The sequence below is a fragment of the Rhinichthys klamathensis genome, unplaced genomic scaffold, assembly GCF_029890125.1.
Source record: "Rhinichthys klamathensis goyatoka isolate OS25496 unplaced genomic scaffold, OSU_Roscu_1.1 h1tg000111l_1, whole genome shotgun sequence".
NCBI lineage: Eukaryota > Metazoa > Chordata > Actinopteri > Cypriniformes > Leuciscidae > Rhinichthys > Rhinichthys klamathensis.
In genome coordinates this window covers 13,961,467-13,987,005 of record NW_026606649.1, presented here as the reverse complement: position 1 = coordinate 13,987,005, position 25,539 = coordinate 13,961,467, and the positions used below count along the sequence as shown (strand labels likewise).

At 36.6% G+C, this 25,539-nt stretch overlaps 1 protein-coding gene across 1 annotated transcript in view; it reads left to right on the top strand.

Annotated features, from left to right (window-relative positions):
- The window catches only part of ctdp1 (CTD (carboxy-terminal domain, RNA polymerase II, polypeptide A) phosphatase, subunit 1), a 117,985-nt gene extending 93,582 nt beyond the window's left edge, over window positions 1-24,403 (top strand). The window contains exon 13 of the mRNA XM_056254574.1: window positions 23,884-24,403. Coding sequence (XP_056110549.1) covers window positions 23,884-24,034 — 151 coding nt within the window. The 3' untranslated portion in view covers window positions 24,035-24,403. The remainder of the gene's footprint in view (window positions 1-23,883) is intronic.
- Window positions 24,404-25,539: the final 1,136 nt, after the last annotated feature.

Below are 25,539 nucleotides of genomic sequence, written 5' to 3'. Positions count from 1 at the left end.
AAAATGTATTTTCGATGCTTCAAAACATTCTAACTAACCCACTGGTGTCACATGGACTACTTTGCTGAGGTCTTTATTTCCTTTCTGGAGAAGGACAGTATACCGTACATACATTTTCAATGAAGGGACAGAAAGCTCTCGGACTAAATCTAAAATATCTTAAACTGTGTTCCGAAGATGAACGGAGGTCTTACGGGCTTGGAACGACATGAGGGTGAGTCATTATGACATAATTTTCATTTTTGGGTGAACTAACCCTTTAAATGTGCAATAGAAATAAATGTGAACTTGACATTTGAAGTACTGCATTACTGAAAAGAGATCCATCAATCAAAGAGAAGCCATTGTTACACTTCCAAAAGAAGTGTTTATGTTCAGAACGACTTGAAATTCATGTGGTATATCCAGTGCAACCAGTGTCTAAAATACGGGAAATTAATTAATAATCTGAGTTGGGGTTTTTTAAGAGTAGGGTTTATCTCATGTCATTACATGGTGTTCAAGGCTGTTGCCAACAGGCTGTATTTATTTAATACGTATAATAGCTAAATATATAATACATCAAAATTTTAATTATAATTATTTTTTATATAATAAAAATATTAATTAATATAATTCTAGTTTATTTCTTAGTTGATTCCTTATTCTGTCTATCTGTGTTCATTTAGTATATTATATTCTGTTTATATATTCTATGTGGGGTGAAGAGAATGCGTGAAATAGTCAATTATGTTTTTTGGAGGGAAAATGGTCCTGGAAAAAGTGTTTGAAAGTCCTAGATTTTCATGAAATGGTGCCTGTATGAACATTTGTTTGATGGTTTAAAATTTGTATTTACCTTAAATGCTTGAATCAAATGGGATAATGTAATGCCTTATCTTGAAGCTGGATGGTTTTGAAAGATTTTGTGTATTTTCAGTTAACTTTAGTCAGATGCATTTACATTGTTACTGTGCCTCAGATGTAATCAACTCTATCTGTGTCTGTAAAGGTGTGAACCAAATGGCCCATAGAGATGTATGGCCTATAGAAACTGAATGGCCCATACAGGTGTATGACCCACAGAAACTGATTGGTGTGAATGACAAAGAAACCGCATTGCTCAGAGTAGATTGCAGGGTAGATCGATCTCCTGTGGGAGGCCCTAACAGTTTTCTATTGTTTGTAGCCCATTTGTCTTCATGTATAAAGTTCTGTCTCACAGACAGAACTTTGGGTTAAGATTGTTGAAGGGCGACATGCTAACATCGCTGCTGAAGGACTGCTACACTACAAACCTTCAATAAATTCTTCTCCCCACAAGAACTCTGGTCAAGCTTACTTATGTATTGGAGAAATCTAATACATTGGCGAGCCACCCAAACCACTGCTCGGCCAAATACAGCAAAATCTAACAGTTTGGTTCATAGCTTAGATCGCTTTGTCTTTTTTTTTTTTTTTTTTTTTAATGCCTATGGAGAAAATGAATGGGGGAAATATTTAGGGAAACGGTTATTTCAAAACTGAAATTAAATGCAAAAGCATAAATAATTGTATCCTATGGAAGCTTGTTTCCGCCACTGAATAAAAAAAATAATTGCTACTTTTTATCTCAAAATTGCGAGATATGAAGTCAGAATTGTGAGAAATAAAGTCGCAATTGCGAGATATAAAGTCACAATTCTGAGAAATAAAGTCGCAATTGCGAGATATAAAGTCGCAATTCTGAGAAATAAAGTCGCAATTGTGAGATATAAAGTCACAATTATGAGAAACAAAGTCGCAATTGCGACTTTTTATCTCACAATTCTGACTTTTTCTCACAATTGCGAGTTTACATCTCGCAATTCTGACTTTATAACACATAATTGCGAGTTTATCTCTCGAAATTCTGACATCTTTTCTCAGAATTGTGAGATATAAACTCGCAATTGCGAGTTATCAGGCCAATTCTAAGGGGGCAAAAAGACTAACTTTTTTCCCCTCAGAATAGTTTATATCTCACAATTCTGACTTTATAACACGCAATTGCGACTTTATATCAATCAATTCTGACTTTATAACACACAATTGCGACTTTATATCAATCAATTCTGACTTTATAACACGCAATTGCGACTTTATATCAATCAATTCTGACTTTATATCTCGCAATTCTGACTTTATAACACGCAATTGCGACTTAATTTCACGCAATTCTGACTTAATAACCTGCAATTGCGACTTTATATCAAAATAAATTCTGACTTTATATCTCGCAATTCTGACTTTATAACATGCAATTGCGATTTTATATCACGCAATTCTGACTTTATATCTCGCAATTCTGAGAAAAAAAGTCAGAATTGCGAGATGTAAACTCGCAATTGTGAGAAAAAAAGTCAGAATTGTGAGATAAAAAGTCGCAATTACCTTTTTTATTTTGCATTCTATAAGTCTTATAATACAGAAATAACCAACACTGACTGCGGCATTTGTACTAAGCAGAATACACAGATGCTAAATAAACTGACCTGCTGTTGCTCACTTCTCTGTGATTTATGATGCAGAGCTTTTCATTCTTTTTCGTACTTGAAGGGGTTTCACGCTATTGACTAAAATGTTGTTTACCAAAAGGAAAATACCAGTGGGCTTTTATCAGCTCTTGTAAACACTGAGACACTCCATTAGTGGTGCATCAGTGCTCTAAAGGCAAAAGGCTAGCGTCCGCTGCCGAAACAACTGTTTAAATGAAAAGCTCTGAAAAGTTAATTGACTCTACTGCATAACTAAATCCTGTTCTCTCACACTGAAGTGAGCGCTTTTAAAGCTATTAGATTAAGTGTACAGTGACGTTAAAGCACTCTGATCAAGCCGTTATGCAAACGCTATTGTCATAGACACTAATGTGTACCATGGTGCCCCTCATCCTCAGTTTATATCAACTTTCTTGCTGTCACTAGGTCTGCTGGCAAGATGCTCAAACTTTTCCCCTGATTTGTAATCAGAATCGTTTATAAATCAACGCTTACAAAAATTTACCATGATTTTACCATGTACTGGACTGTGTTTTTTGGGGGGGGGGGGGGGGGTTGGCAGAATGAAGAAATTAAAGACACTCATACAGTAAATATGAGTTTTGTCCTAGTTGTGGTTAGATTATGACCAGTGTTTACTCTAAAATACTGCCATAACAGGAGTCACACAAAGGTGTGTGTGACTTGCTTACCTTTGGAAAATATGTGACATTAATCAGGAATGTGATTCTTCCGGATTAATCCGGAATTCCGGTTATTTCAGCCTAAAATCATGATCCAACGTGAATCATGCAGATCAGTAATAAAAATAAAATCGGGGGTGGTGCGGGGTGTTTGGAAGTTTTGGAAAAGTCATTGTAATTTGTTTCAAAATATTTATATAATAGAATGTTTAAGTGATAATATTAGTTAAACAAACTACAATACTTAACGTTCATTCGATCCATCCGACTACGGCATTTCCATCAGATTTCGTTTTGCAGCGTTGAGCATTTTAAAGGGGTCATATAATGCCATTTTTGTACAAGCTAGTATGATTCTTTAGGGTCTAAATTAAAAGTTTGTAATATACTTTAATTAAAAATTCTCATTAGTATTGTAAGAAAACACTTATTTTACCTGGTCAAAAACAGCTCTGTTTTCAGCACGCCGTTTCAGTGCATATGACTTTAAATGATAATGAGCTTTGCTCAGCCCGCCTCTCTGTTCTGCGCATACACCGTTTGTAACACAATAACACAATAACCATAACGCGTTGTTCAGTATAAACCTGGGATTATGAATTATATTGAGAACGTTGTACATAGAAAACATGCTGTAATGTACCCTGAGTGTAAACCGACGCATTCATCGTGAAGCGTGCAGCTAGAGATTTGCAAAGATTATATAAATATTAATATAAAGATTAATAAAACGTTACACTCACTTTAGTTCTTCTGAAGGTTCAGCAGGAAGACGAATAGCTGGTTCCGATCCTTTATTCAGGAGCAGCTTCTCAGCAAAACCAGCTTTATACTGATCCTCGTTTATAAAGCAGTCCACTGAGAAATGATTCGGCAAACATGAGAGCATTGACGTTGCTCGTGGGGAATATTCCCTTCGAAAACAAACTCAGCCACTGCGTCTTCAGCGGTTCGGATTTAGGAACATTAAAATGACTGCTGTGTTCGTTATTGCACCCAAGAACAGAACACCACAATCGCTTAGACGCCATTCTGCTCATAGACAGTGCTCCGGCATATCAACAATGACCGCGCCGATCCACGCGGACTATGATTGACAGGACGAGCGAGGGCGGGTCTGTGTTGATTCACTGCTGTCAATCAACAATCGCGGGAGGGGCGTCCGTTTTATTGACGTCACAAAAACGAACGGCTCAATTTGAGGCAGGGGAAAACATATAAGGAGATTAAAACAAAAACACTGGATGGATTTTTACCATTATATGATGGTTGTGTACAGGCACTGCCAACACACATTTCAGTACAATCAACTTGTAAAAGTGCATGTACCATTATATGACCCCTTTAACCAATCGCACACGTTTCCGTTGAGTTATTGAGCGTGATGACCAATCAGAGGCATTCAGATTAGTCATCGCTGAAACGAATAGTTTTGTTCAGTGCGCTGACTGAATTCTTGTGACTTCCATCATAAACAACAAAGTGCAGATTCGATGTAAGATTCATGTTGCACGTTTCTGTGATTTTTAACGGGAGTTTTGTGCGTGCTTAAACTCGCGCTAGACCCAAGTTATGGACAGCCTCACGATCGTTCCTGGCACTGTGTATCTAGGCCTATAGCACGAGTGCTTTTATTAGGCTTGCTCTTTTATACACAAAAGTAATACGTACATCTGGTAGGCAAAAAAAGTGCATATCATATGTAGCCTGCGGCGCTAAATTGCTTATTGGATGCACGTAAAAGGTCATTTATGCGCCGTATAAAGAGCACGCAAAGCTCGATCGGTCACATTCTCTGCTCCCTTTCTGTGTACAGTTTATTCCAGTTAATATAATTTATTCATCATGCTGATAAGATTGTGTAGTCTTCATTTTCTAATGCGTAAAAAGCATTAATATAATTCATAAATGGTTCTTAGGTTGTTTTTATCTGTGTAGCCAGAATATGATGTGCAGTTTACCAAAACACAAAAAAACATTTTATGTTGCCTATTCCTATTGTAGAAGTTTGAGTGGAATTTTATTACCTGAATGAGATTGATCGGTATTGGAAACACAGTTGTTTTCTTTACAGAACTACAGAACAGTTATCGCCCCTTACATTTTCCCCAAAGATAAGTTAAGAAGTCCTGTTTTGTATTACTAGAAATAAATTATAGCTGTTAAATATATTTCCATGTGTGTCACTCATCACAGTTCCTGGTAGTTCATGCAGTAAATGGCTGATTCAGGGGTTTAAAAAGTGAAAAGTGCTTTACGCTGGGTCTTAAAAAAATGTCCTGCTTTTTTTCACTCGCACAATCACATCCCTGATTTATAACATTATCCTAACGCTACGTAATTTGCAAGCTAGCTTGCTTGTTCACCAGGCATTTAAGTTGGCAAAGTAATGTAAAGTTATGCGCTCAGTGACCATGTGTCACAAATTTTTAAATTAAAGAGTTATTCTGAAAAATATGTGACTGCATTTTCTTCACAACCAATTTATGTTGAAAATTGAGAATATATGAACACCCCCTCCCCTCAAACCCTGTGTCCCGTCCTGTCACACTGATGGTACTCCAAAAAAAAAAATCCATGTTTCTTCCTTAGACTATTCGATTAATTGAAAAATAATTGTTAGTTCCAGCCCTAGTTCAGTTAAACTGTCTTCAGCTGCAGTCGAGATGAAGCGCAGCAGAGCACATTTTACTGACCTCTCGATGCTCATGTTGTTCAGTCATCGATGACAGGATTGATTCAGCCCAGTATTTATCATTTCCCCAGAGGGGATGTTCTCATCATTAAATCTAGTCTGAGGCAGGTCCAGTGGAGACAACAAACACAGAGCAGCATTTTTCTCTGTACAGTACGCCTCGCTACCCATTCACCATCAAGATCCACAGGCCAACCACAGCTCCCAGAACATCAGATCGCACACAAAAACCACCAATTTATTAATAAATTATATAATAATATTAATGGAAATAATTATAATTGTTCAACCCACACCCAGTTATTCACAGAACATCAGATACTGCACACAAAATAGATCAATTATTGTAAATGAAGTATTATTATTATTTTTAGTAATAATAATAATAAAAAAAACACCTTACATTTAAAAAGGATGATTTATTATTAATAAAATTGTTTAAATAGTTAATAATGGAAATCAAAATAACTAATAATTGTAATTTTCATTATTGATAATATTCAGAAAAATGAAAATTACAAATATAGTCCACATTCACAGAACATCAGAAAGATGCTACACACCAAAAATGTATTAATAAATTGTTAAGGTTTTCATTATTATTATTAATAATAATAACAATAATGGCAAAATTAATATAAGCATTTATAATAAATAGTGTTATTTTGGTAAAGTTATTGTGTCATAAATAAGGAATAAAACAAAATTGGTTTTGAATATCAATTATACACTAGACCATAGGTTCTCAAAGTGCGGCCCGCGGGCCAATGGCGGCCCGCCGAAACATTTCTGGCGGCCCGCGATAACATCTGATTACATCTGTAAAACTGTTAAAACTATTGCTTTGAAAAAATGAATATCTCAGTTAAGTGGTGTTTAGCGGCATCTATAGGCATATAAGCGGTAATTACATGGTCCGACCGACCAATCGCACTTGACCTCACTCCCAAGGCCACCAGGAACAGTGGTTGTCTACACAGGAATAGGAATCGTGGCCAACCGAAACCAGCACCACAAATCCCATTGCAATTTAAAAGGGTATGTTAACCAAGTAATCAATATTCAATGTGACTTAATAATAATCTTAACAATGTCAAGCTTATTAATAGCCGCGTTTCCATTACCTTTCAAATTTTTCGCGGGCGCGAACACTTGCATTTTCCTATCAACAGTGGAAACAACTTAAACTAGTCTATCATTTCTGGTCATACAGAAAATAATAATGCATTATTCGCAACTACTTTTATTTGTGTAAACAACAAGAAAACGTGCTTTTGTAAAATAAAATAAAACAATCAGTAGGCTACGCGCTTTCATGGTCTCCGTGAACTGGAGCGCGAGAACTGAAACAAAATATAGCCTATGTCTATTTAAAGCTTAAAATGTGCACTTTTAAACAAACAAACTCGAATCGAAAGCAAATACCTGATTATGTAATCCGTGAAAGGTGGATTTCTCTCTAAAAGCGCATCTGCTTAACAGCGGAGATGGAGATATGTTTTTAGCCGACACTTAACAATAAGTTTATTAATAAACAATTAAAATGACTCGCTGTTTTTTCAGACGCATTTATTATCATTAGCCTATAGGCTAACTCACCTATAAATCAGGCTAGATCAGATATAGGCTATATGGCTCTTCTCATTCATCACTGCGGGAAAAATATCAATTCCAGGTTCTAATTTGGCCTTAGAAAACCAGTAAAATCGACATGTTTCCCATATTAATTTGTGAATATTTAAAATGTTTAATAAAGGGGCAAAACGTCATTTAAACAAAAATCTGAAAAAGTCTGTCGATATACTTTTTTCGCGCAGCAGTTGGTGTAGCCATTTCAAATTAAAATTGTGTTCAACTTTGCGTTTTAAAAAGACAACAACCGTTCATTTTTCAGTTACGGGTTAAAAAAGATAGATAATAATATGCAAATCTGCAATAATGGAAACGCGACTGACAAGCAATGATAGAAATGAATGATGATGATGACTTGTTTGGTAAGCTTCTATTTTAAAAGTTTCTTTCTCTCCCCCCCAAGATTTTCACAAGTTTTGCCAGGTTTAGCCTCAGTTATGAATTAAAATGTGTTTATTGCAACTAATGTAAACTGTAGAGATGCAACCTGGTCATTAAAATAATTTCAAATGGGATTTTCTTTTCAGTTTTTTTTTTTCCAGTTTTCTCCCCCGCCCCATTGGCGGCCCTCAGTTCAATGTTGGGTTCCTAAATTGGCCCTCACCTATCAAAACTTTGAGAACCCCTGCACTAGACACTATTGGAACTATTGGTTGAAAAAAAACTATTGATCTATTTGTGACATAAAAATGCATAAAAATGGGTAGCGACATTTAGAGGACAAGAAAAAAGGAAGAATTGATGAAGTCATACAGTATAGTTAAAGTTATATCTATTAGCAATCAACTACATTTTGAGTGGGAAAAATAGTTATTTTAATGTCTGCTAATGAGTAAATTATTATCTAAGCGTGAAAAGGATCAAATTTGCATGAATTAACATTCGCATCACAGAGCTGCACAAACAATGCTGTGGTGGGATGTTATTAGTTTGATTTTCTTCATGCGTGTATTTGTTTGTTGCGGTAAGAGTGAAAGGATGCCCTCATGTCTTCACAGTGCTGCGAGTCGTCGTCTCTGCAACACATTAAATTAGTTTAGTCTTCCTGTTTATAAGCATATTGCTGATGTGACTGCTGTTTCAACAAAGAACCGGGAACAGATTGAATTATGGGTGTTTTAGCGTACTGGAGTGATGTAAATGTGTGCATGTGGGATGCTGATGAAATAAATCAACCAGCCCATCCTCTGAGAGAATGAATTTCGCTGCTAGTGCCATATGATCCTGTCATCATGTGGTCACCTGACAAGCACTAGGGGTGGGAATCTCTAGGCACCTCACGATTCGATTACGATTCAGAGGGCTCCGATTCGATGCTAAAGCGATTATCGATTATCTGAATCTTTTTTTGTGTGTGTGTGTGTGTGTGTGTGTGTGACTATAAATACTTTGCTTTAAAAGTACAAAGTAATGACCCATAAAGAATTAACGTACAATATATTTTTATTAACATTGCAAAGAACCAACAGGAAAATAAATGTGTGGCTGAACTAGCAGCATACTTGTAGTAAATTAATAATATAACAACGACCGGTAGCCTACAGCCGAGTGTTTTTCCTCCTGGGTGGAAACGTGTCGGATGGCTTCATCATGTTTCCAAAATATTTTAGTTTTATTCTATAAAGCTTACAAAAAGTGTGGCTCTTGTCCAGCTCCTTTCCCCCTTCAACTTCATAGAAGCCCAAATATTTCCACACGTCAGCTTTTAACGCGGAGGGTGTTTGGATTTCGCGTTTAGCCATCGCGTCTCTGTTATGTGCACGCCACAGACAGGGCACTGCACTTCCGCGCTTCAGAGTTTCGTCTTTTGCGTTCCGTCAGTATTACGTTATTATAAATATATATTAAAAATTTATTTTATTTTATTTTGAAAATTGATTTTTGACATTAGTGAATCGATTCAGAATCGTCCACGTCCGCATCGCGATGCATCTAAGAATCGATTTTTCCCCCCACCCCTAACAAGCACTACTGCAAGTGGGCCGTTGACATGTCACAGCGGTGTCCTAATGTATGACATGATGTGCTTCATCTCAAATGGTTTTCATACTTTTTTTCCCCCTTTTAAAAAAAAAAATGTGCTAATTGAGGAGACAATAAAATGAGAACTAAAAAACCCACACTGAATTACTCTGAAGGAGGAATCTGAACTATTTTTATGCCCTCATTTAAATAATTATTTGTCACAGCCAGTAGCCTCATAAGAAGCACTCCGACATTAAGTGAATTGTGCGAATCTATATCACTATTACAAAACTATATCATATTATTTACGTATTATTTAAAATCAGTTAAAATGTCAAAATGGATAGATATATTACATACAATATGTATGTAAGCCTTTCTTTTTCTTTGAAGACCCAGATAGAAGTTTTTGGTTACACTTTATTTGGTAACACTTTATTTTGCAGTGTATTTGTTACACATGTTACATGTAGGTACTGTAGTAATAACTAAAAATTATGCATGATTACATGCAACTAACTTTAACCACACCCTAATACTACCCTAACCCTATAGTAAGCACATGTAGTTAATTATTATTACTCAGTCCTTAAATGTATAATTACATACCTTCAAATAAAGTGTAACCCTTTATTTGAAGGTGTCCTTACAGTGCAATTATACATTTGAGGACTGAGTAATAATAATTAACTACATGCGCTTACTATAGGGTTAGGGTAGTATTAGGGTGTGGTTAAAGTTAGTTGCATGTAATTAGGCACAATTTATAGTAATTACTATAGTAACTATGTAATGTGTAACAAGAACACTGTAAAATAAACTGTTACCAAGTTCCGTTTTCTTTTAGTTTGTTTATTGGGTTTATTTTTTTATTATTATTATTATTACTATTATTTAAGTAAATGGACTGAATGTGTTAAACCCATATGATCAGATTTTATTGAACAGTAAGTGATTTCATTGAACGGTCCATTAAAAGTTATAGGGAATTAGCTTCTCATGTAATATTGTAGATGGGGGTGAAATACAAAACATTTGAAAATTTGTTTCCAGGATTGATGGCACACATATCTGGTAACAATTTTATTGGCATATAAATATTAATGTTCTTTTTTTATTCTAGAAATAGTATTAGTCATTGTATATTTTTTATTGTATAGTGAAAAAAATTAATTAATTTCATTATTATTTAATTGTAGTTTAAATTAATATAATGAAAACATTTTTTTGTTGAAATTAATATAAAACACACTGCAGAACTGTCTATATGAACTACTAAAACGTGCTTAAAAATGTAGAAAGAGCTTCTGTCCTTTGTGCATTCAAATCATTTTTAATCAGTTGACCCTTAATCATGAAAAATGTTATTTGTAGTTATGTTATTCATATTTGAAAAATGTTATTCGAAGAACCCCCACAGATTTGTAAAGCAGACAGTTATGAATCAGCCGTAAGTTGAAAACACTGACCATGTTAAGCCCTGGGAGATTCTCTCTGAACCATCGGCTGGCAGATGCCTGAGGGCAGGACTCGCCTCATGAAGGACTGCGCAGTGATCAGAGGCGTCATTCCCCCCTGGAGCGCCAAACTCTGCCACTTCCCCTTACATCCTATCAGGAGTATCCCTGTTCTGACACTGGCAAGATGGCAGCGACAGGAAATTCCTGATCTTGTGTCCTCAGGGCAAGAGAAAGTTAGCCTTGGATTTAGGACCTCTCAATAAGGGAGCGAGAGCGTTGTTCTACATAAAGATCTCATCATTTAAACTACAATGAGGCAGCCTGCCTGCTTAGGATTTTAATGATCTCTGAGACCATAGTTGTCCAGAGCACAGTCCATCATCTCAGATTCTGAACAACCGCAGGAAACCAAGCAGATCTTTGGGAGTTCTCTCACTTTAACTTTCTGGATCGTCAGGTTGAAACCTGAGGGAGGAAGTCTGTAGTGGTGGTTTTGAGTTTGTGCTCGGTGCTAATGAAACAGGGCTGACACGTGTGAATAAAGAGCCCTTGGGTCTTTGACCCTTACTCTCGCTGTTCTTACGGCAAATCCTGTGATCGATTCCAGAAAAAGTATCTGTCATGTACTCATTATCTCTATGGCAACCTAACACTTATATTTGATTTTCAGTCTATGAAGCCTATCTGGCTACTTTTTATTGGAAGTTGAAGCCATTGGAGACTGAGCCAGACGAGATTTTAATTTGGACGGAGCCGACTAATGCTTTAAGATCTGGCTTTGAAGAACATGCTGGAGTTGCTATCAGGTTGGCAATTACTGGATTACTGATGGATTTTTTTTCCCCATGAATAGGATGTCCTAATTACTTGATTAAATTTGAGTTCTTGGTTTTAAAAAATGTATCTGAATTATTGAGTAATCAGCAAAAAAAAAAAAAAGTGACACAGACGAGAGTCCATCTTTCGTAGAAATACGTCGTCATATGTCAATACATCAAGTTTCTAAATATGCATTTCGGTTCATCTTGATTAAAAAAAAGTCCAAACTCTTCTTTGAGTTTGCATGTTTTGTCCACATGTTTTTTTTTTGTTCAAATATTTAATGACAGTTAGCGCGTTTCCATTACAGATTTGCGCAAAACTTTTGCGATTTTTTCTAAATGTCAATAAAAAACTATTGCGAAATGACGGCGTTTCCATTTACTGATGTTATGCGACTACAACGTCCTTTTTTCCCTCTCGCGATAAGTCATTTAAACATCAACGGGTAGGTTTATAGCCTATATCCCTAAATCACAGCCACCACCACAATAGACATTATTATTAATAGAAGGAGACGTGGTGTGTTTACTGTGTTATCCAAGCATTAATGGCAGGGAAAGACCCGTATACTGCAAACGGCATAAGGAGTTTCTGGGTGTTTCTCCCTCATTTCTGCTCCGAGGTCTGATTGTGGCATTTCTTTGAGGTTTAGAATCCAGTATTCCTGTAGCCTATTGTTTCTTTTATGAATTTAATAAAGAACTCTGTCCAAAGTACAAACGGTCAGTGTACATTTGCATGTGTCCATTCGTTTTTCCTTATTTAACCCGTATTGCAAAACGTAAAATGAACGGTGGTTGTTTTTTTTTAATGCAAAGTTGAACACCAATTTTTTTTAAATTTGAACTGTACACAAATGCTGCGCAAAAAAAAAAAAGACTAAATTTAAGATGTTTGTTTATGACTTTTTGCCCCTTTATTAAACATTTAAAATATTCACAACTTAATACAAAAAAAAGAAGAAGTAGATTTTAATGGTTTTCTAAGGCCAAATTAGAACCTGAAAATTATATTTTTCCCGCAGTGCTGAATGAGAAGAGCCATATTTAGGCCTATGTCTCTGGAACCACAGCCTACTGAAAAGATGTCTTTAGGTGAGTTATAGGCTAATGACAATAAATGTGTCTGAAAGAATAACGAGGCATTTTAATTTTATTAATAAACCGTTGTTTTCTAAATTAGTGTCGGCTAAAAACATATCTCCATCTCCGCTGAGGCGCGCCGCGCGAATGCACCTTTAGAGAGAAATGCACCTTTCATACGGATTACATAATCAGAAGGTATTAGCTTTCGATTCGAATTTGTTCGTTTTAAAGTGGAAATTTCAAGCTTTAGCCTACATAGGCTATACTTTGTTTCAGTTCTCGCGCTACAGTTCACGGAGATCATGAAAGCGCGCATGATTGTTTTCTTTTATTTTACAAAAGCACAACGTTTTCTTGTTATTGTGAGTTTACACAAATAAAAGCATAGTTGCGCGAATAATGTATTATTATTTTCTGTATGACCAGAAATTATAGAGTATTTTAAGTTGTTTCCACTGTTGATAGGAAAACGCAAGTGTTCGCGCCCGCGTCTCCCTGCCTGCAGCGCGCTCCACACTCTGCACAAACACTTGGATATGCGTCAAAATCTTTGTTTAATGTTAATTGCGCAAATGTTTATTTGTGATAATCTTAGCCCTGTATTATTATTGTCTAACCATTATGAATGACATTTGACTAATTGCTTTGTTCCTTTTTTTTTTGATAAAAGCATCTTCTAAATATGTAGCCTAATAAATGTTACAATAAGGATGATAATTATTAGCCTATTATTATTTGCGTATACCACGGACCCCAAACACACCGCGTATTCTAAGTCAGGTGACTGTAAATGCGCAAAAACTGTTTCCATTGCAGTTTTGCGAAATATTCCTTTTTCGAATTGCCTGAAAAACCTCCTCATGCGAGCGTAAAAACTTTTTTGCGATAAATGGGAGTTTTTGCGAAATTGACGTGTTTCCATTGAGCGTAATTTCAATTCGCAATTTCAATTTGCGCAATTTGAAGGGTAATGGAAACGCGGCTAGTGATAGGACCTTTTGAGCTAAATGTTCATCCAAGGCAAGGCAAGTTTATTTATATAGCACATTTCATACACAATGGTAATTCAAAGTGCTTTACATAGAAGTCATTAAAATAATTCAAAGAAATAAGAACAGTTTAGAATAAAAAAGAAATAAAATATAGTGCAAACAGTCAGACGAACAGTGGCACAGTGCTCATTCAGTAAATGTACAGCTAAACAGATGTGTTTTGAGTCTGGATTTGAATGTGACTGTAGGAGCACATCTGATCTCCTCTGGAAGCTGGTTCCAGAAGCGGCTGGTATAATGCTTTAAGTAAACCCTTGGTATTTCTAAGAGACTTGATCCTGATGATCTTAGTGATCTGTTAGTTTTATATTCTATGAGCGTATCTGCAATGTATTGAAGTCCTAGGCCATTGAGTGATTTATATACCAGTAATAATAATAATTTAAAATCAATCCTAAATGTAACTGGGACCCAGTGTAAAGACCTGAGGACTGGTGTGATATGTTCATATTTTCTGGTTCTGCTCAGGATCCTGGCAGCAGCGTTCTGTATGAGCTGCAACTGTCTTATGGTCTTTTTGGGAAGGCCAGTGAGGAGTCCATTACAATAGTCCACCCTGCTGGTGATGAAAGCATGCACAAGTTTCTCTAAGTCTTGACTGGAAACAAAGCATCTAATTCTTGCAATATTTTTGAGATGATAGTAAGCTGATTTAGTTATTGCTTTGACATGACTACTGAAACTAAGGTCTGACTCTAGAGACACACCAAGATTCCTGACTTGATTTTTAGTTGTTTGACTCCTAGCGTCAAGGTATGCGTTCACCTTGAGAACTTAAACTTCGACTACTGACGACTAGTTTGTGTGAAAAGCATATTTATCGATTACATTATGCATTTTAACAGTTATTGATTAAATTATTATTATTACCCAATTGTTGTTATATATGTTTTTAAGTCATTTTAAAGACCATTGTTCTATTTTTGTCACTACAAAAATCATCAAAATAATCAACCAATTACCCGATTAATCGGCCAAAATAATCAAGTGACGGCCCTAGACGAGATAAAAAATTGACATAATGAAAGTATTTAAATGGTTTAAATTGAAATTTTGATGAAATATTGACTAAATGGTGAAATGCTGACTAAAGTTTAAGAATATTCTAATTTAGCTTCAACACTTATGAAATGTCAAAATCCGTAAATATGAGTTGTAGTAATTGTGACAATTGTCTTAGCAAATACCAGTAATAATTACCACTCATCTAATATAAATATACAATAATATAATGCTTTTGCAGATGCCGTGTTGCTGAATAAATGCATACGGACAACAGATGTCTCACTTTAGATTGCATGTGGATTGCAGATTCTCAGACGTGTTTCCTGCAACATAAATGTGTGGTGTCGTCGCGTGGATTCGGAGCGTAGCGGTTCCCTGAGGGCCAATTAGAGCATGTTGTGGGAGGAGAGATGAAAACTGTTGTCTCTCCATACTTGTGTGTCTTTTTTGGTGTATGTGTACACTCATTCATGGGCATTAATTTTGGCTGCTTGTCTGTAAAAAGGCCCCAGTCGCCATATTAACTTAATTATCACCGAAAGTGTACACGCATTCCTCCCCTGCCTCTTCACGTTGACGGCTTTGTTCAGAAACGGAACAGAATCAAGTATTCGAAAGTGCTCATCATCAGCTTTCATTAATTAATTATTAGTCTGAACAGAGCACTGTTCGGGAACACTATGGGATATGCAGCAGACTGTTAGCGTGATAATTAACATTTTGAAATGTTTTACAACAGCAGTACTGTTTTAGATATTTTGCTTTGGGGAATGAAATCCCTTTTTTAATAATCCAAACGTAACCTTGGCTCTTGAGTGTTTTGTTTTGAAGTGTTTAAAATGAATGCTTTAATGGGAAGAGTTAAAGTGAAGCTGCTTTCTTTTTTCTTAAAGCCAGATAAGGAATGAGTCCCGTAGTTCACCCAAAATTTAATGTTTTGTCATCTACTCACCATCACGTCTTTGCAAGTCCGTTTGCTGTTATTTTTTCCATGGCGACAAAAGGAGGCGGAATGTCCACGCTGCTTTTTGGATAGTGATCTTGAAAGAACTTAACCCTGGGTTGCTCCTTGGGGATTGTCCCTCTAGCTGTACTGTAAGTCTTTATTGATAAAGTGTCAATTTTCCATGTAAATTAGGCTTACATGCTCATACACGCATACAATGCTCATCCTCTAGAGAAATCAGCATGAGTCTTGTAGTTCAATGCATACTGCTGAGCACTATCACGTATGCTTGCACAAATATATTAAATTATACTATTTCATCTTTTAAATCCAGTATTGGAGGACTACTGTATGTCTTTAACTTGTGCCTTAAAGTAGTCGAAAGTTTGGATACTTAAATTGAACACACTTTTCTAATCCTTTTAAAAATCTTTTATCTAAAGGAATTGTGCTTACATAATTTGACAAAGAAATCCATTTAACTAAAACTATATGCTGTGAAAATTAGAAGGCATTAAAGGGTTAGTTCACCTAAAAAAAATGACTTTTGTTCATCTTGAAGATATTTTAATGAAACCTGAGTTTTCTGTCCCTCTATTGAAAGTCCACGCAACCAAAACTGACACAAGTTCATGAAGACATTGTAAAAGAAATCCATATCAATTACGCAGTTGATTCCAACATACAATATACAGTAAACAATGATCAACACACATTCATAGAGCTGCACATCAAATACCGTAAATGGATGCGCAAATATACTTTCTTACCACACAAGAACAAACCTCATTGGTTCTTGCTTGTCAAGCACACACATTTAAGCTTTCGTTTACCATATTTGATGTGCTGTACATTGATCAATGTTTATTTGTGAATAAAAGACTAAATTAAATCTGTTTTTAACGCACGGCCCTCTTGAGAAAGGCTTGCTGCTCGGGTCATATGGATTAGTTTTATAGTTTTGGTGGTATGGACTATCAGTGGAGGGACGATTGCGTTTCGAAGATGAATAAAGGTTTATAATTTTGGAACGACATGAGGGTGTATAAATGGAGGAACTACACAGTGTGCAGATGGGTGAAAGCTTATGAAGCTCAAGGAAATCCATTAACAGCAATGTTCTATTGACAAAATTTGACAAAGAAAGCCATTTAACAAACTATATGCTGTGAAAATTAGAAGGCATTAAAGGGTTAGTTCACCTCAAAAAATCGGTCATTTTTTGTAACCTGTGCGACTTTTGTTCGTCTTGAAGATATTTTATATAGTTTTCTGTCCCTCTATTGAAAGTCCACGGAACCAAACGACATGAGGGTGTATAAATGTACAGTTTTCATTTTTGGATGGACTATCCCTTTCATCACCATACTGCTTGATACGTCATACAGTAAGTTGTTCTTCTCGTTGTCAAACCTGTATTAAAGATGGTGCTTTTAGAACATTGCTGTTAATGGATTTCCTTGAGCTTCATAAGCTTTCACCCATCTGCACACTGTGTAGTTCCTCCAACCGCTTTCAGAGGATTTTCGAGGCGTAAGGCCGCCACTTAATGCCATGGCAACAGACCTTTAGGTGCTGTTTTACATTCAATCTCCTCAGCTGGTGAATATTATGGGCTGTGAAATAACACACAGAAGCCCATTATTGCACTCTTAATGGATCCATCAGAACTCTCTGAACAGCCACGCATGATTTTAAAGGCGTATAGAGCGAGAATAAGAGTATGATATACTGCCAAACTAATTTAATTACCGCTGCCCTTGTCTTGGGTCCGTTCTCCATGGAAACAAACAATGGATGAAGTGAACGTAGATTAAAATGGATATGGATTTGTAATGTCCCATGGGATCCGTTTGGAAGATCCTTTCACTTGTTTCCTCGCTAATGATGATTTCACTAGAGTGAGGTATGAATGGCACGTTTATGAAGTTAATGAGGCAGAAATAATTTGCCCGTTGACTGCTTAATGAAGGTGTTAGTGAGCAACGCTCTCCAAATCTGAGGTTCCTTGTGGACATACATATTCATATTTTATTCCAGTGGTTAAATAAAGATAAATGAGAAATTCCGCAGCAATCACTCCTTAGTTACTTTGTAATTGTCGATAAATGGTGATTTTTTTTCCCCCCTTACTGTAGATGAGTGTAGCTGCATTTCTAATGCATGCTGTAATTGATGTATCAGTGCCGCTATGTCCGGGGGCTTCTGGGTAAATGGATGATCTTTGAATAGGGCCAGCTTCTTTTTATGTCCTCCCAGAACAGACCTGTGATAGATTAAACACTGTGAACGGCTGTTGAGATGATGGATGAGAAGGTGCATGGACTTCCTCCCTCTCATATCTGCCTCTCTCTTTCTCTATTGTTTCCCTGTGTACTGCACTTCTGAGCAGGAGCTACATTTCGGCAAATATGTTTCTTTAGAAGCACGATATGAACCAAACGGTGCAAATTTCACGCTGTGTTAAAGCGATAGTTCACCCAACAATAAAAAAAAATATTCTTTCATCATTTATTCACCTTCATGTTGTTTCGAATTTATAGAGAACAATGACTTACATTTCTGTCTGGCAATATAAGATGACTAATCTATAGGATTTATGACCTGTTTTGTCAGCTGCCAGCAAATTTTATTTGAATAATACATGTACATCACCAATACATGTTTATTAGAAGTTATGGAATGCGGCTCATCTGTTGTTTTGTTTAATCTTCGCTTTGCTTGTCACACCGGGGTAATGTTGGAACAATCATTTGTCCTACATAAACTCTAATGAGAGCAGTGTCAAGAAACTTGGCTTTATAAGCATTTGTGTTAATTATGGGTGTTTTATTTTTTCAGGGCTGGAGTTTAATTGGCTTATAATGAGCTCGAAAGTTTTGTTCTTTTTAAATTTCTTAAATTAATAAGTGCTGGCAGCATGTCAAGTGTGACGGTATGTTTTTCCAGGGTCTCTTCTCTCTAAGCTGTTTAGTGCAAAGCTGTTTTTGTGTGAGGTGATTTTCAGCGGTTAAGACTTAGAATTATATGCACTAGCGTTCAAAAGTGTTTTTTAAAAGAAGTTTCTTATGCTGACTAAGGGGCCCGTTCACATATCGCGTCTAAAAACGTGTGGAAGGCGCGGATGTGCCACTGTCTCCTTTTTTCCAAAGCGCTTGCGCTCCCGTGGAGTCTGTCGTTGCTATGCAACCATGAACTGCGCTCTCCACATCATGTTGACTGAGCGTTCAATGTTATTACGGGAAGGGCCAAGCTGATTGGGTGGTTCTTGTCACATGACCTGCGGTGCGCTTCAGCATTCTGAAAAGTTGGAGATTTTTTCATCTCGCTGTCGCTTCCATTATGAGTTTGCTTGCCGCGCTCCTACATTTGAAATAACGAACTTGAGCGCGCAAAAGACATGATATGTGAACTAAGGTTGTCACGATTAGTCAATAAAGTTAGAGTACTCTATTTTAAGTAACCTGTGTCGAGTAACCAGCAAAATACCGGAAGTGGTGCAGTTTTAGGATTCTTTGAATAGAAAGTTTAAAAGAACAGCATTTTACTGTATTTGAAATGCAATTTTTTTTGTTATATTTCTCTTAACAAATAATCTTACTCACCCCAAACTTTTGAACGGTAGTGTATTCATAGAAATATTTAACAAACAAAAAAAAAGTTATTTGGTCATTATACTCGCTTAACATCCACTTCAGGAAGCCTCCTAGCAGAATAACAGGAGGGAGAGTGATGGAGAGGGATAGAGCCATAAATTAAAGTGACATTGCATTTCCAAAAGTGTATAGTAAACAACCATTATGCATACCCCTTCCATACCAACTTCCTCTATCTACTAGCAGTTACTTGTTGAAAAACTAAACTTACCTAAAACATTCATACTGTCCTTTTTGCTGCATTGCAATACTGCTATTTTCTCTCTATTTTATTATTTAAATCAGAAGCTCTAGCTTTGCACAGTGTGGTTGAATTAATTACAAGTTATTGGAGCCATCTTAAAATCACTGAGCCTTAAATCCGTTACAAATACCTGCTACAGCCATCAGAGCTTCAGGTCAGTCCACAAGACTGAGACTCCTGCTGTTTTCTGCAGTGCTTTAGACCGTACAGCACTTTCTGACATCCTGCCGTTTAAAGAGCATCTAGTGACCCAGACCAGCTGACTCAAATGAGGATTTAAAGGCAAGGATAAGATGAAATAGTTGAACAAAAATGGTCCTGTGTTGACATATATCCTATTCACACAGAATGTTGCATCAAAGATCATTAATCTTTCGCAGTTTCTTTTGTAAACGTTCCGCAAGGATGCAATAAATTGATCAAAAGTGACTACAAAAATGCTACAAAATATTTCTATTTCAAATAAATGCTGTTCATCAAAGAATCCTGTAAAACACAATGTATCGCCGTATCCACAAAAAAAATGAAGCAGCACATCTGTTTTCAAAATTGATTACAATAATAAATGTTTTTTGACCAATTAGAATGATTTCTGAAGTATCATGTGACACTGAAGACTGGAAAAATGGCTGCTGAAAATTCAGCTTTGCCATCACAAGAATAAATTACATTTTAAAATATAATCAACTAGAAAATAGTTATTTTAAATTATAATAATGTGACAATATTACTGTTTTTACTGTGTTTTTGATTAAGTAAATGAGCATAAGAGTTCTTACTGACCCTGAACTTTTAAACGATAGTGTAGATGACCCCAAACCTAACGCACACGGACTAAAAGCTACAAACATTGATTTTGGTGGGTGCTCACAGAGGAAAAACAGTGATGCAGTGATGATGCTTGTGTACATTTAAACTCTTTTTATTTATTTATTTATTTGCACTGTGTGCTTAGTTGACACAAAAGCTCTCTGATCTATTTTTTGGTTCAAGCTACAATCCCAACAGATGCTTTTTCCAAGTAATTGATGGGCCACAGTACCCGGGAGTGTGTGCGGTCTGTCTTAAATAAAATCCATAATGCCTGAAATGATCTTCTGAATGGTGATTGGGAACATTCATGCCTCATTCACTCATTTGGCTGATCTTCGCCCGTTCTGACCTCATCTTCACAATTATTCCTGAGGATGCATCAGGACAAAATGTGACACTTATTGACCAGCGCTGTCTATTACATGCATGTACGACCATCAATTACCCTCCCTCCATCTTCAGTCAATACACCCCATCCTGGTGCTTAACACGTGGCTGTATGAGAACGAATGAAGCCATGTGGGTTTAATCGAACGCACATCATTAAACCTCCACGGTTTATTGAATGCCTCTTTTGTGGCTTTAAAAGGATAGTTCAGGCAACAACTCGTTTCATCGTTTACTTACCTTTCTTCAGTTTTCCACAAATCTTATTTTGGCTTCCACAGATGAAAGAGAATTTATTTTTACTTTCTTTATACATTTTTCATTCTCTCTGTCTTGTCCTCCCATATTTGTCTTTCTCTCCTCGTCACTGCACCGTTTTTCTCTAGTTGTTTCTTTCTCTCTTGGCTGTGAGAACTCTGTCCTGTTTAAATCTTTTAGGTGCATTCAGAGGGAACAAACTCTGAGCCGGCCGAGTTTCAACAGCTCTGCAGTCACATCCTCCTCATAAGCCTTTGTGCTTATGTAATCTGTTTCTTTTAGACAGTGAAAGACTGAGGGAGGGAGACAGCTTGTTTGAAAATGGGGATATTCCTTCCTTTATGCCGTTGTGCCATTAGCGTCTATTTGCAGTTTAAAAAGAAACCATCCATCTGTCCTGCTGGTTTTCCAGCCTGACAGCAGTATTCCCAATGGGGAAAGTGGTCTTTCTTGAGGCATCTAAAACATGCATATTATTTTCAGACATGTTGTGTGGGGTGTTGTTGAGTCAGCAGGGTCACAGACAGTTGGTGGGTAAGAGTTGAGGCATTGTCAAAAAACTCTCCAGACAAATCAATAACACAGCAATTCTCTGTAGTCTGAAGTAGTGTTGTCACAATTCAAAACTTTCAGTAGTCACCACCAATACCAGTAAAACTTTGTGGTTCTCGGTACCAAACCATGTGTATTAAACTATGTTTGTGTATGTGGGAGAGGTGAAATTATTCATTGGCTTCAGTCAATTTACTTTTTGTTTTGTGCTAGACAAGAGGATCATTTCAAACTTGATTAAATCTGTGATTTATAATGTATTTGTATTTTTCTTTCAGACAGACCAATGAATGGAAACCATTGATATTATAATTTCACTAGATTATTTTATTTTGTTTTCAGTTTAGATTTACTGGGGCATAATTTTTATTTATTTATTTTTCATTTTCATTTCTTTGTATTATATTTAAAAACCTTGTGGTAAAAAATCAAGTGCAACTTGAGAGAGGAATCAAGCATTGATTGAAAATATGACAAACAAGTCCTTTTTATGCAATTCTATTTTGAAATCCCATTTTTAGTTATCATTTAATGAATGTTTTTGTTGGTTAGTTTTCGCTTTCATAATTTTTTTTTAATGATGAAAAACTGCTCCCATGTGCAGTTTTCACAAGTTTTTTTATTACCTTCATATTCTTCTTTATTCTTGGAGTTATAGCCAATTTCACATTTACCCACATTAAATATCACATAAAGAAAAGGACTGTGGAATAATGGCAGTCTGAATAACAGCATTGTGCTTTGGTCTGTGGTTTGATCGAAGATGAAAGACTCAAATTTGTGTGGTGCTATGAATCACTGTTAAACTTAAGTCTGCCGTTTGTTTACATGCACAGTGTACTTGCATGATAACACTGCAATGCTCAAAAGGCTTTAAAAACTTTGTGAGACAAACTTCTTGCTTTTATTTCTTATAATTATGCTAGGTGATGTGAACTGAGCAATACTGAGCTTCTTTTCCCACATATTCGGTCCATAATATCAAACACATGGTCTGTTCCATTGTCAGGTTGACTTTCTTTTCTGATGTTTTCCATTTTCTGTCCTTCCTTTGCTTTTATCTTTTATTCATGTAGTCAGACTGGTTCTTTATCAGCATGTGGTAGTGGATTCATCATTACACTAAATGAGAGACATATACTGTCCAGTGATCAAAGCAGCTGTCAGTACTATCAGCAGATATAATGACAGCCATCGGTTATTTAGCTCTGGCAGAGCATTATTATATCTTCTTCAAAACTGGCTTACAAGGTAGTTGTGTGTGTATGTCAGTGTCAATACGAATGGCTTTCATGCATGTGAAGCTGATGTTTCTAACACGTTACTGCAGGGTGCGTTAGTTCACCCACAAATGAAAATCCATTCAGTCTTTCCAAACCTGTAGTTCAAAAGCACATCATTTCAGAAATCTTTTGTAACATTATACGTCTTTGCTGTCACTTTTCATCAGTTTAACGTGTCCCTGCGGAATAAAAGTTTGAAGGGCTGTTTGCTTGACACCGTTATCAACTAAAAACGTAAAACTTTTTGTGCGTTTTGGCCGTTCATTTACACGACAACTGCGTTTTGGGTGCCTGAAAACGCAAACTTGGAGACCGTTTTGAAAAATTTGCACTTTGAAACCCGTTCTCATCTAAACAACAAAGACACTAATCTCTGAAACGATGGTGTCATGCACATGCGTATTACGTGGTCAATCTATAGTGTTTCATCGCCATCTACTGGCCTGGCAGCAGAATACAGCGTTTTTTAGTCGTTTTCGCGGATCCGTGTGAATGGTGATCGTTTTGACAATGGTGCCGCCTGTACACGGGAAAAGTCAAAGGAAAAACGTGTCCGTTTTAAGCATATCTTGCTGACCTGAATATTCTTCCAGGCAGAGTAATGATTGATGGGCTATTTTTGACAATTAGCATTAAACATGAATTCTTTGCCTGGTCAATAGGCCGTCACATTTCAAATGATTCATCTACTCAGGAGCAGTATTCATGCGCAGAGGCAACCAGTCAGACTCAACCATGCTCAACACACAACCCTGGCAACCAGACCACTATGAATTAATGAGCATTTCTCTCTAAAATTCTTTGACTAGTGAGCATCACTCACCTACGCCTCTGTATTTTCTATCTTTAGGGGCCACAAAAGAAAACTGGAAGAGGCCAGAGATGACAATGAGGATGATGATTGTGGCGGCTCCAGTAAAGACTCCAATGAGGAGGGCAGCAGCTCAGAGGCTGATGAGATGGCCGCTGCGCTGGATGCGGAGCTAAATGATTTCATGTGAGCTGATTGATCGCCGATGGTTATGAACTTGAATCTGTTCTCATAAGGTACCTGAGACAAAACGTGTGTTTGTGTCGCTGTTATACAGCGCAAGTAAGTGTGTGTGTGAGAATAAAACAAAGGGGTTTACAAAGTAGATAGACATGTACAGATAGAGTTTTAGTAGGACGGGTTCAACACAAAGTCGTTTTATTGTGAATTTACAGTACGTAGCGGTGTGGGAAGTAGAGCTTCTGTGTCTGATGTTTTACTTATTTTGTTCCCAATTCAAAACTAATTTTTATATAAATTTAAATGAAAAGAAATATTTCAACTAATTGGTGATGAATGCCAAAGAGTCTGAAGCGGGCCTGCAGCTGAGACCTCCGTTCATGGACCCCCTCAGAAGACATTTGTGGAGGGGTTTGTGTTCCTCACCAGCAGTCAAACTCAGACGTCCAAATGTGTCCTGTGTTGTCGGTTTCCTTTTTGTTTTGTGCGTCGTCCAGTGCCGTCGACGCCTCTGTGTGTGATTGACACTGTGCTGCACCAATCCCAGAATACCAGCACCTTTAGACACGCAGACAGCCACTATTACCAAAAAACTCACAACTGTTTGAAAGTGTGAGGAACTGGTGAGAATAGGAATTGTAAAATGAGTTCATCGGTAATACATTTGCAACAGAAAATGTCCATTTACGGTTTGTGATTGGCTTGTTACAATTGTTTGCATATTAAAGAAATAGTTCACAAAAAATAGGTATAATTTGTCATCATTTACTCACCCTCATGTCATTACAAGCCTGTGTTATTTTTTTTATTTTTTTTTCAAGAAACACAAAATGAGATATCAAAATGCCTGCGCAACTGGGTTTTTTTTTTTTAAGCAATGAAAGTGGATGGTAATATTGGTATAATGTCATAGTCCAAAAACTAGCATCCATATTTCAGGTCTCCTGAAGGCATATGATCACTTTAGATGAGGGAAAATGCAAGAAAATCATTATTTACTCTAATATTTAAGGCTTTTGATGCAGGTTTGACATCATGGCATTTGGTCACAAGACATCAATTATATCAACGCACCATTTTTATAATCCATATGGCTTTTGTTCTCTATTTCAGAGCTTTGTGGAGGGGAATGTTATCAGTTTGTTACTCACACTAAAATATCATATGCATTTGTTCTTTTTTGGAGCTTGACATCACAATTCACGATCCACTGTTGTTACGGATGTTTTTTGTTACACTTGAGCTGCCCGGACATTCTGCATCTTCATTCATGTTTCACAAAAGACAGTAAATAACACTTTGGAACGGCATGAGTGAGAGTAAATGTTTGTGTGAACTCTTCCTGTAACTACCTCCAAATTGATACTTGTGACCTTTCCTGGTCCTAAGATGACATTGAAATGCCACTTTTTACTCTGTGATGATGTCACAGTGTACAGATATCATCGTCTTCATTTGGCTTCAGGTGCTGATAGTGAACACTGTGGTGTTTAAACCGGGTGTTTGGTTGGCTCT